Here is a 12,352-nt window from a genome sequence, read left to right on the forward strand (position 1 = left end):
TTATAAACATCGAGTTACCGAGATTCGACTGTGTATTATAAACTAAAGGCCGGTCATTTGGTTTGTAAGCTTCCCGCTGGCTGGACCAAATCCATTCACGGGACGAATGTGACCCGCAGGCAGTAGGTTGGATAACACTATTGTATGCTATGCTAGCGTGTGTTTCTTCGATCTTAAGAAATAACGAAAATAATTTAACATGTCACTTCCTCCCAGATCAAAATTTGTAAGCTGATTGTTATTATACTTCTCTAACTAATAGTCAGCTGGCAGTAAGTCGAGGGAAAACTAGTCAGCTGTCTAGGCGATAGATGCTCCCGCTTATCTCCTGCGTCATAACTGAATCGATTACTTAAGAAAGGGCATAAGTCCTACGGGAATCCATTGGACTTGCTCCCTTTCTGAAAATCGATTCAACTTTCAATGTACCAGCTGACCATTTTTCCACCGGGGGTACATCCAGCTGACTTGTGTATTTAATCATAGTTGCATATAAGCTGTCATCGGGCAAATTCTTAGCTGAGAGGAAATTATGGATTTTTTTTTTATGTTCGTTCGACCTACCAGCTGACTCACAACCCACCGCGTTATGTCAGTTGACTTTTTATTTTCCTTCAAGATATTGTCTTAACTATAATTTGACAACACTTCAGCCGGGAGGAAATGACTGACTTTTTGATTTTTTTTTTTTTACATGATTGGGTGGGATGAGCGGCGGTAGCCTCCCACGGACACGCAGCTGACTTTCACGAGGCGTTTTGATACCATTCTCTGATGCCTCGTTCGAGAGGAAATAATTGACCGAATTCGTAGCCGACTCCCGGACTATAATGGGCTTGATGAAAAGGCATGATGTGGCTCCACTGCAGTTGGTTTTACTGAGATTTATTAATTTAGCGAAAGATCCCCATAAACTTCACCATTTTGTATAATAGATTTTTCATTTCTTATGCTAGGGGTTTTTCTCATGAGCTTCAAATATCGACAAAAATTATATCTGTTTGATTTGCCTTGTTTGCCAATTTAATTTGCCTTGTTGCTTCATTAACGGTGGTCATTGCATCAGTGCATTTGATTTATTACAGCAGGGGGTGAACGCTGATCTCGGTAAAAGTTTTAAAATAATTTCGTCGATGTTACCTCTCGCTTTAATGAGACAACCAAAAACTTCTGCAGTCAAGCGAGTCATTTGGTGTTTCATTCAAGTTTTTGTCGCCTCTTTTAGAGTCGTGCCGAATATTGAAGATTGCCCAGCTAATTCATCCAACGTACTTTTAAAGATACCACCCACATTTATGTTGTTAGCTTCATAGCGACAGAGACTTCGACTGGCACTTTCTACAGGTTAGAGAGGAAAAATAAAAAATGGCAGCTTTTTTCATTGCTTTATTTTTTTGAAAAAAAAAATATTGTGCACTTTTAGTAAGTTAAAGATTTCGAGCGCATTCCTTAAGAATACAGAGGCTTTCTAACATTGCATTCAAGCTACTCCAGCGGATTTTGCACCCTGTAATATACTTTCTCAATTTCTTCTACTGCCCAGTTTTCTCAGTTTCAATATTTAGTGATGGTTTTCGAAAATGCTTACTTTTAAGCATTTTTGCAATTACTGAACTTATGAATATTGAAAGCTCGAATGAGAATACCAATTCTCAGAAAAATAAACTCTACTCTTACTGCTTTTTTGAATGGTAAATATATCGTTCGTCATATAAGACTAAGTTTTTCTTGCTCTACTTGTAGATACACAGGAAGGTGATTAAAATTTCAGATAATACTTGTATAAATATTCGTTTTATGGACGCCATACGGGAAACTTTTGCATGGAATATCTTTTGCCGGATGGTAAATTCCGCGAGGTTATTCTCTCGATCCCGCGGGATTAATCCCGCTAAATAACATGCGAGATCCCTCGGGATCGGAATTGCAGGATTGGAAACCCTAGTTTGAGCAGAACAACACTGAGTGTTTGTACTGAATATACCATGCCTTGCCTTCAATCCTCGAGTTGAACCGAACCATTGCTTCGGTCACTCGTTTGGTCTGCGCTAATTCTATATTAGCTACCAGTTTGTTTGGCACTCTTGGCTTCCTTAAGAGGTTTTCCATCTCCAGCTCAGTCACTTTCCTATGCCGGGCTGATGAGTGCTAATAAGCACGAAACTGTAGTCCTCGGCTGGAAATTACTGAGCTGGCGGTGTATTTCATGTAAGAAAGGCTGGGGTTTTGAAATTTCCAAGACTATTTTTCCGAAAATTGGAAAATTGACATTTCGCCTTTCTTCCCTGTGCTCTTCACTTGTTGAATGTTTCAAGTATTTTTGGAAGTTAAAATTCTGCGTTTTAAATGGCATAAATGAGTAAATTCTCATTTTTACTGTGACTTATATTGAAGTACTTTTTAGGTTTTGCTCGAAATACTGCTTCGTTGCTGCCCAGGAATATGTCGAATTTACATACTTCTCAGAGAGAAAAAGGGTGTAGACGCCCGTAGTAGAAAAGAACAGATATTTAAAAGGAAGGTAAGGGTTTGTCAAATGTTCGATTCAGTTTTGAATGATTTTATTCGTCTTGCATTGTCTGTATACATAAAACTCAGAATCGATTTTTTCCCCCTCTAGATATTTGAGAAACTCAGAGAAAAGCAACCTGATATTTTCGATAAAGTTCATGTTGTTCCTGGAGATGTTAGTCTTCATAACCTTGGTATGAATGAAGCTGATGCATTAAAAGTTGCACAAGAAGCATCTATTGTATTCCACTGCGCAGCAACTATAAGTTTTTTAAAGCCTCTTAGGTAAATAGTTCCCCTTTTTCATCAGAATATTTGTCAACCATTGTTTCCAAATTTTACGAAGATTTGCAATTGTTGATATGGATCTTTTGCCAGGGCCGTTTCCTGGGAGTGGCACAAAAGGGCAATTCCCTACTTTTGTGATCGATTCCCTACCTTCATAATTACAAGCAAAAAAGGGAAAATTCCAGGGAAAGTCCCTAAAGCCGCCTTCTAAAACATAAAGATCCCTGAAATTGCGTTCTATTAACTTCAATTTCTAAGTTTCTAAATGAGAGTACCGTACTCCATCCTTCTTCCTAACATCATCAAATTAGGCCTACAATCGTATTTTTGGGACTTCCAATTTCAAAATTTTCTATGAGAGAGCTCCATCGGTATAGCAGCACCTTTAAGAGAACAGCCTGGCTGAACCTTCGAAAGAGGGCCAAGTTCCACAAAGAGCTGTCGAGCCAACCATGATTGTGATCAAGATGAGCAGTAGGGGAGAGTGTTATACCTTGGGACACTTTTCATATTTTATTTTTTAACGTCAATTATTCGAATCAAATTTAAAATCTAAAAGTCACATTAAAATATCCCAACATACTTGTATGCAATTTATTTTTTAAAATTCAGAGAGTTTGGAAATAAAATATTGCCAGCCATTTAAGGTAAAAATTCCAAGCTGTCCCAAGGTACAACATTCTATTGTACCTTGGGACACATCCTGCTGTACTATGCGAAAGTCTTCATGATTCAGGAAACAGCCATATACTTAAACCAATTTTGTACCAGAAAACAAAATATTTTTTCCATGGTAGTGAATTAAATTATGAATAATGGAATTATTATCTAACATTAAATGTTTTTAAAAGACTACATAAGATTAGAATATTGTTCCATGTTCCTAAACATATCTTAGTTATTAAGAACCATGCACATTTTGTACCTTGGAACGTGTGCTAAGGTACAAAATGTTTGGCTGTCCCAAGGCACAATTTGCCACGTTGTTTAAAGAAAAACAAAATGTTGGTCAATCAGGATGCACTATCATTATTTTCTCTTAAGCAAAATATTTAAAGTACTATTCTTTTATAACAAAAAAATTCAGTTGATTAAATTTACCAATCAATTTTACTCATTTGATGCTAATTTTTACTATGGCACCATTTAGTGGTGAAGGTTAGGTACTATTAGAGATTACAAAAACTGGCTGCTAAAAATCGATTCTTATAGAATTTAGCAGTGTTCCAAGGTACAACGCTCTTCAACCTTTCATTACTCCTACTGCTACTTAGTACCATCTCTTAGCTCGAAACAGAAGTGTTTTGCTTACCATTTGCACTAGAAGTTATGCATTTCCAAATTTTTAATTTTAGGGCGTATATTCCTTTGCTTCTAGATGCTTCATATACATCTTTAATTTTAAATTAAAATGGCTTCTAAAGAAACCCAAGAAAACTTTTTTCGCCAATGAGTATGGAAACTTGATTTTTTTTTTTTTTTTTTTTTTTTTTGTTTGTTGTAGAAAGGATTGCATATTCTTGGTCAGCATTTTTTTGACCTTTCTATTTTTAAAGTTCTGATCGAGAAATTCACGAAAAAGCAATTAGATCTTACTGTTTTCACAAAACACTTAAAAAAAAAAAAGCTGCTGTATTTTTTTTTTTTTCATTTGATTGATTTATTGCTTTTAATATCTAATACGGAGTATTAGACGGCGGACGAGAAAAATAAAAACGAACAGAGATTTTTTTTTCTTTTACCTACCCTTTTTGGTTGATTTATAACTTAAAAATATATGTAGCTAGATCAAGGAGCCAAAACATTAAGGAAATTATTTACAGTCGTGAGTCTAAGGTGTAGCACGTGTCAAGGTTATAGAAGTTATGCGACAAGTTTGTTGTTTTTGTGCTTGGATTAATGTTACACAATGAAAGGGAAAATGATTCGTCTTTGTCAGAGATTGGACAGTTAGTCCATGGGATTGAAAACGTCTCAAACATAGATTTACTCACCCTTGTAAGTAATCGGAGGTGGTGGTTTAGCGTTCAGTGGCCCTCTAAAAGCATATACCAGATCAGTAGCGTACCTACGGGGTCTGGCGAACCTAAGAAATTGCGCCCCCCCCCCCCCAGGGTCACACCAATGGAAAGTCACCGGAGGTCACTGTGACCTCCCAATTTTTTTGTTGGGGGGGATTTGACTAATTGATTCGACAAATTAGGAGACATTATTGCTGCCACTTTCATATCCTTATTTTCATTTTTTAAATTGTTTTCAATAATACCAAATGTTTCTTCGTAGTAGATGTTATTTATACATATGTGTGCATGCTAAAATTTTTTATCATTCTGTAAAATTGGGATATCATTCGGCAAATTGAGAATTTTCCCCTTTCCCAAACTTTTCGTTCTCCCCCCACAATTTCACATAAATTCGACAAAACCAATAATATTTGCAATTCGTAAATAATGTACGTTCTTGAATCAAATGAGAATAAACATTTTTAGTTCCATTGATAGAAATGTATTTATTTTTTCAAAAATGCTTTAACTCAGTGTTGCCAGATTGGGGAAAATTTCCCCATTTTGGGGAAATCTGGTGCTCTCTGGGGAAATTTTGGGGAAATGGATTTTGAGGGGAATTCTTCAGGGGAAAAAAAATTTCTTGGGAAACCTGGGGAAAAAAATTGTGATTAAATTTGCGTCTTGACATCTAGTAGTTACATTCAAACAGCGTTGGTTTAGCTTTGCTCAACTTTATGGAATTCGCATTTCGTATTATGTGGAATATTATGCTACGGAATTTGCATTAATAGTTTAGCGTGAGTCACTAGTTGATACGTGAAACAGGCAAAAAATAAGTATACGAAGAATGTTCTTGGATAAATATATATAAAAATCATAGTTTAAATGCACATACAGAAGCAGAGTAGTAAATGAGAGTAGAAAAAAAAAAATTTGGCTATTTCTTATCTCTCGGACAGGCGCTTGTATTTATGACTAGTGGCATCCGCACGGCTTTGCCCGTAGTAGAAAATTAAAAGGTATTTTGGTTCCCCTGTATATTTACAAATAATGCATGATAAATTTCTCGCCAATTGGCTTGCCCACGTTACGGTTCCACATTATAACTTGGTAGTTTAGTCGTCCATCTTATGATAATTTTGCTCGAGAAAATGTTCTTAAAATTGGAATAGAAAAAGAACAAATCGAATTTTTGAAAAATCGCTTAAAGGTGCACACCTCCATGCTACAAACTGATTCTTTGCCAAATTTCATGAAAATCAGTCGAACTGTCTAGGTGCTATGCGCGTCACAAAGATCCTGACAGAGAGATCCGGAGAGAGAGACTTTCAGCTTTATTATTAGTAAAAAAGGTAAAAAAAGATAAAGTCGAAAAAAAAGCGAAAATGGGAAGAAAAAAAAAGTTGGGGAATTTTATAAGAAAATTTGGCTATTTGGGGAAAAAAATTTTTTTTCAAGAGACAAAAATGTCAGAGAAAGTCGATTCATTTTATAAAAATATTAGTGGAAAAATAGTTTTTGTATTTGGGGAATTTTGATAGAAAACATCGCTTTTTGGGGAAATCTGGATTTGACCATCTGGCAACACTGCTTTAAATTTTAATAGAATTTGTTTCAAACCACTAGGACAATGTACAATAAACATAATTTACACATTTACTAAAAGGAAGAAGAAAACTTTTTGTTTAGATTAAAACATGAATTTTTTTTTTATTATAATTAGAAAAGCAAAGCAAATACAACATCATTGCTAATCTGAAATTGAATCAAAAACACGACCATTTACATGCAGGCAAAAACAAAAGTATTATATATTCGCTAAGGCGCTTCCCAATATTTTTTTCAAATAAGATTTTAAATGCTAACGTTATTTATTATAATGAAAACAAATATTTAGCCTAAGAAAAACTGGACACTTCAAGTTGTCCATTTCCCGAAAAAAATTGTTATCATCCGGCATAGAACGTCCACCACTCCCAGGATCAATTTTTTTTAAAAAAGATCTAGAATTTTTTAATTTTTTTTTTCAATCGGTCGAAATGCCGCCTCTGGCTGCTGCGCCCTTGGCGAGAGCCACTCCTACAAACTCTAGTTACGCTACTGTACCAGATGCCTAACCTATAAAATACAACAGTACGCTCGTATGAAACTTCTACTTCTTAAGTTTTATCAGTCAATTGATAAATCAGGTGCAGAAGCAAAGAGTTCTGTTACAAAGTGATCAAAGGCGCCCGGACCAAACAATTTCTCAATTGACAAATTTTGTCTGACTGTTCGGCAAATTTGGAGACATAATTGCAACATTTAAATTCCCAAATGGTCCTTTTCGATAAAAATACTTATGTGTGCATACCAATATTTTATCATTCAACAAAATTTGCAGTTCCATTCGGTAAATTGAGCCTTTTTGCCCTCGCAAAAATTTGAGTTCGGGACGCCCCAGACAATAACCTATACAAACAGTGGCGGCTCGTGAGAGAGGCCGGAGGGTGCCTGAGCTCCTCACTATTTTCAGACAATAATTTATATTTTAATTTATTTTCCCTTTTTTTGTGTGTGCGTACGTGCTTAAAGTTTAAAAAAATGGATTGTAGTCTTTTCCTGCGCATAACCCGCGGATTACATGTTAAACAAGCGTAAAGTTAACGAGGTACGGATTATACTCTGCCGCGGATTATCCGTTCTTTTTTCTCCCTCAACATTAACGCATTGAACTCCAATATTTACAGCAGAATTCCCAGAGAACGTTGCCCTGCCTGTATGCTCTTTATTTTACATAGCTTGAATGTTCAGGCTATGTAAAATAAAGAACATACAGTAAGGGAAGAAGCCTTCATTTGCACAAGGTTAGACCGTTTGCTTTTTTCTTGACTCTTTGCCCTCAAGTAATTAGCGTACAATAATGATAATTTGGAGTTTAAAATGAATTTAATTTTATATATTTAACACAAAGAATTATTTTGAGATTTTGAGAAAGTTTAAGTATTAAAAAATATTTTAAAAAAAATTCTTTTTTCTTTTTAAAAAACCGGGGTGGGGGGGGAGGGTGCAAGTGCACCCATGATCTGGCCCCCTCCCTTTTTCAAGGCACGAGCCGCCACTGTATACAAATGTTTCTCTTTCATGTAAGGTATAAATGTTAGTATAAAATGAGTTATTAGAATATCAAATACCCTTATATACTTACAGGTTTGTACTCATTCAAAATGCCATAGGGACTGATAACGTAGTTGAATTTTGCCGAAAGTTGAAAACATTAGACGTAAGTTTCTTGAATTAAATAGTCTCTAATTGTTTATTACTTGCTTTTTTTTCAAATTCATTTCGGATGCCTTTTTAATAACTCTTCTCATTCTTAGACATTGGTTTATACATCCACAGCTTATTCAAACAGCAACAGGAAAGATGAAATAGAAGAAATCATATACAGGTTGCCTTTCCCTGCTCAAAGATACTTAGATGAACTCAAGTAAGTGTATTAAGAGCCGTCGCAATTTTTCGCTACATCATTCTAATAATTATAATTTAGAAGAGAATAGGAATGAAAATTATATTTTTTTGGTTTAGCATGATTCAGAGGTAGGCGGGGGAGGGGGGAGTATAATGTATTTATTCAAGAGTATCTGTTACAGGAAGAATCAAAGCCCAATATCATAGAACGTAATATTTTGGTTGGTAGTGATGAACTCGCAGTATTCATTTCGTCATAGCGGAGTCATATTTGTAAATTATGTCCCTAATGATTACGAATAGATAAATGATAGTTAGGATCAAACATTATCAATATGTCGGTATTGATAAACCAGTAACAAAGCGTAACGAAATGCTAGTACGCTAAGTGATCCCTTGTCAAAATAATATTTTTGAGCTTTTTTTTTTTAGTAATTTTATTTTTTTGTAATACTATTTTGTATTAAAGAAAAAACACAAACTAAGAATAAAAAGCGAGCTGTGTGCTTGGCTCAGTACATTTTTTTTTTTACCAAGGGATGCAATAGAATTTATTTATTTTTAATGTTTTTGCATCAGTGTGTTTAAAATTAGTTTTAGTAAGATTTCTTTTATTAAACGATAGAACCTTCTTTTGAAAATATGTGGAGGGAAATAAATGAGAGGTTGGAAAATGCATGATAATTTTTAAAACACGAAAAGAAATTAGCAGAGTCCCGAAAACTCGGCCTAATGTGAACCGAAAAATAGTTTGGGAAAATGTAGGGTTATCGGGAATGCGCGTAAACTGGTTTATCGCGAGGGATTTTTGCCCTGTCGTGTGACTGACTTTTTTCTATCCAGTCGAACTATCGAGTGCAGAGTTTGAGACTGTATTGTCTGAATAAATAAATAAATAAAGGTTAAATTTTTATAAATGCAAACCGTTTCGCTTGTGTTGGAGGCACTAATTATTCTTTGAAACAAATGCCATCGAATGAACACAGTTTTTGAGAAATCCTCTGAAACGAAAGGAGGGAAAAAAAGTTGAATATTTTGGAGGGGGGGGGAGGATCGGGCCCGTCTATGGGGTTCAGGAGAGGACAATTGAAGCTCCCGGCTTTGAGAAATCGATGTATTTCTATGTATGTGGGATTATGTATTGAGTATATACCCTTTGACTAATGTGGAAAACTTTGAAATGACGGGCCTGAGAAAAATATTTATATTTCAACAGTACCTTAAATGATGCTGATTGTATTTGGAAGAAATATTTTATTTTTGCAGTTTAAAGATTTGTAGTTCTTAAATTCCAAATATCGTTGGGAAGCATTTCATGTGTATAGAAATAATGTTTACAGTTTTTAAGTATTAGCAATGCTAACGAAAGAGTTCTTACAGAGATTTTTCATTAGTAAAATTAAAGTGTGATTAATCGCATTAAATGTTTTTTTATAGAAATGGAGATGATGAATCTTTAAAGAAACTAGTTTCTCAGTGTTCACCTAAATGGCCAAATGCATACACATTCAGCAAATGTTTAGCGGAGAACATTTTGGCTGATAAAGCATCTGATCTACCGATTGCCATAATTAGGCCATCCATAATTATAAGTGTCTGGAAAGGTGTTGTGAGAGTAAGTATTATTTAGATCATCGTTCTTTAATTACTTAGGGTTGGTTGGGGTAAGTTGATCCCTTTTAAGAATAGTTCGTTTTTGAAACCAACGGGGATGATATTTTGTAAAATATCAGATGGGTGTCCCACTTATCCCCAGAGCTAGATAATGTAGGCGCACGAAGCGCGCGGATACATCTGCTGTCGTGCGGATACATTCGTTGCGGAGTTGCACGTCGTCTGATAATCGTAAAAGTTCTTACTCTTTACTTCTAATTCGTTTTAAATTGATATTATTTATTAAATTGTAAAAGTTATATACAAGATAGTATATACACCCGCACGTTCAGTGGATGTTCTCGCTTCTGTGCGGATACATTCGTTGCGGGCACGCGCATCTCGCGATTAATTGCTCAAATTCTTACTGCTTACTTCTAATTTGATTTAAATTGATATTATTTAATTAATTTGTAAAAGTTATAAATAGATAGTATATACGCAAGCGCATAATTTGGATGCATTCGCAGCTGTGCGAATACATTCGCTGCGGTCACACGCATCTCGCGATAATCGTTCAAGTTCTTCTAATTTGTTTTAAACTGATATTGTTTAATTTGTAAAAATTATTAATAGATTGTATATACGCAATCGCGTAAGGTGAATATATTTGCTGCTGTGCGGATACATTCGTTGCGGGCACGCACATCTTGCGACAATCACTCAAAGTTCTCCTTCTTTACTTCTAATTTGTTTAAAATTAATATTGCTTATGTAAAACATAGTAATCATAGTTGGATAACATAGACGGACGCAGATGCATTCGCTGCTGTAGGAAAATATTTGGTGTGCGTATACATTCATTGCGGACATGCGCATCTCGCCATAATCGCTAGTAATGATCTAGTTTTCCACCCGTACTTTTTTCCTTCTGTTAAAAAATTACTAAAATGTTAATCCTCCCTTCTTTTCTCGTCTTCATCAAGTGGTGATAACTGAACAATTCTTTTCATGTGGTTTTGTATTTCTCCCCCCCTCCCCTTTTTTTGCTCATATCAAATCACAAAAGCACCTGTGGCTTTAAAGCTTATCATATGGGGCCAGCAAGTTCGCACTTGCCGTATTTTTGGAAGTTTGCACCGCACCCGGCGTAAGCGTCGCGCTTTAAGTTTGACAAACAATGAAAGAAAAGTTGTTACTTTTTTTTTCGAGATATCTGGAATGCAATTTAAACAGATTAAAGATTTCAAAAAAAAAAAAAAAATTTCTTAACTACTTACTGATAGTTAATTACCCTAAATCCGGCAACCACGGACTTTCGGATTGCTGCCGAAAATTTTGACATTGCGCATGAAAAAAAACTTTGAACGATCGCCTTTATGGATGTTGAAAGAAGTTATGAACTTACTTTGAAATAATTACAGGATAAACTCGCTTATATTTCAGCACCTTAGTCCAAAAAATGATGCTTAAAGCAGGAGATTCGGACTTAACCGCGAAATAAAAATTCCGCAAATTTTTCCGATCTATACTCGAAAATTTAAACATTTTCCCCATTTTAGCGCAATCTTTTTAACTACACTGTAAAAAAATCCGGAAAAGTTTCTGAGTATATCGTGCAGCTGCGGTTCATGAAATTTTCAAAAACGTTTCTGAGTATTTCGGAATTCTCTTTCTGTAATGTCCAGAAACGTGTCTGAGTATTTCGGAATCCTCTTTCCGTAATTTCCAGAAATGTTTCTGGGTATTCTGTGCAGCTGTGGTTCATGAAAGTTTCGAAAACGTTTCCGAGTATTTCGGAACTCTCCAAACAATTTTCAAAAAAGGTTTCCGAGAATTTCAGAATCCTTTTTCCGTGATTTTTTCTACAATATAATTCTTTACTATACTGCCGTGTGCAGGTAAAGGGCAGTAACTGCAAATTTTTCATTTTTTTGCATTTTTGTCATCTATTGTACGTTATCTTTATTGTACAAGCTCGCTTATTCGGTTTCCGCTGAAAAAAGGGCGCGAAAAAGGCTTCTATTTCCAACATTTTCCTATAGTTAGTATTGAATAAAAAAAAGTGTTTCTTCAAATATCTCGGAAACTCATTTCTGCAGATACTGCCGTTTACCTGCACACGGCAGTATAGTATTGCATACCATATCAGTTTCAATTCTTTCATATCTAAGAGCAATAATATAAGCAATTTTGGAATCATTCGTGGATTTTCCTTTTTGAATTTCTAATGACAAATAGCATGGTTAACAACATAACATATGCACAGTTATAAATTTTTGAAAATTTATGAAGTAATATAGTAGTTTCATTCCTAATCACAAAATCGTCAGGGGAGGGGAGGGGGGTACTTTCTCAAAAGTGGGATTGTTTGTTAAAAAACCTTAAACTTAAGTTTTTCTCTCAATATTTTCAAGACAAAATTATCAACATATTGTATTTTTAATGCAGAACTTAAAAACATATCTTGTATCAAACTTGATAGTTTTTATTTTCGGATAAAA

General features: G+C 35.1%; 1 protein-coding gene across 1 annotated transcript in view; it reads left to right on the plus strand.

Moving 5' to 3' along the window:
• LOC129218447 (putative fatty acyl-CoA reductase CG5065) overlaps positions 1 to 12,352 on the plus strand; it is a 62,331-nt gene that overhangs the window by 14,311 nt on the left and 35,668 nt on the right. The window contains exons 2-6 of the mRNA XM_054852722.1: positions 2,405 to 2,521; positions 2,621 to 2,796; positions 7,995 to 8,067; positions 8,165 to 8,274; positions 9,693 to 9,870. Coding sequence (XP_054708697.1) covers positions 2,405 to 2,521; positions 2,621 to 2,796; positions 7,995 to 8,067; positions 8,165 to 8,274; positions 9,693 to 9,870 — 654 coding nt within the window. The remainder of the gene's footprint in view (positions 1 to 2,404; positions 2,522 to 2,620; positions 2,797 to 7,994; positions 8,068 to 8,164; positions 8,275 to 9,692; positions 9,871 to 12,352) is intronic.

The sequence above is a fragment of the Uloborus diversus genome, chromosome 3 (genome assembly GCF_026930045.1).
Source record: "Uloborus diversus isolate 005 chromosome 3, Udiv.v.3.1, whole genome shotgun sequence".
NCBI lineage: Eukaryota > Metazoa > Arthropoda > Arachnida > Araneae > Uloboridae > Uloborus > Uloborus diversus.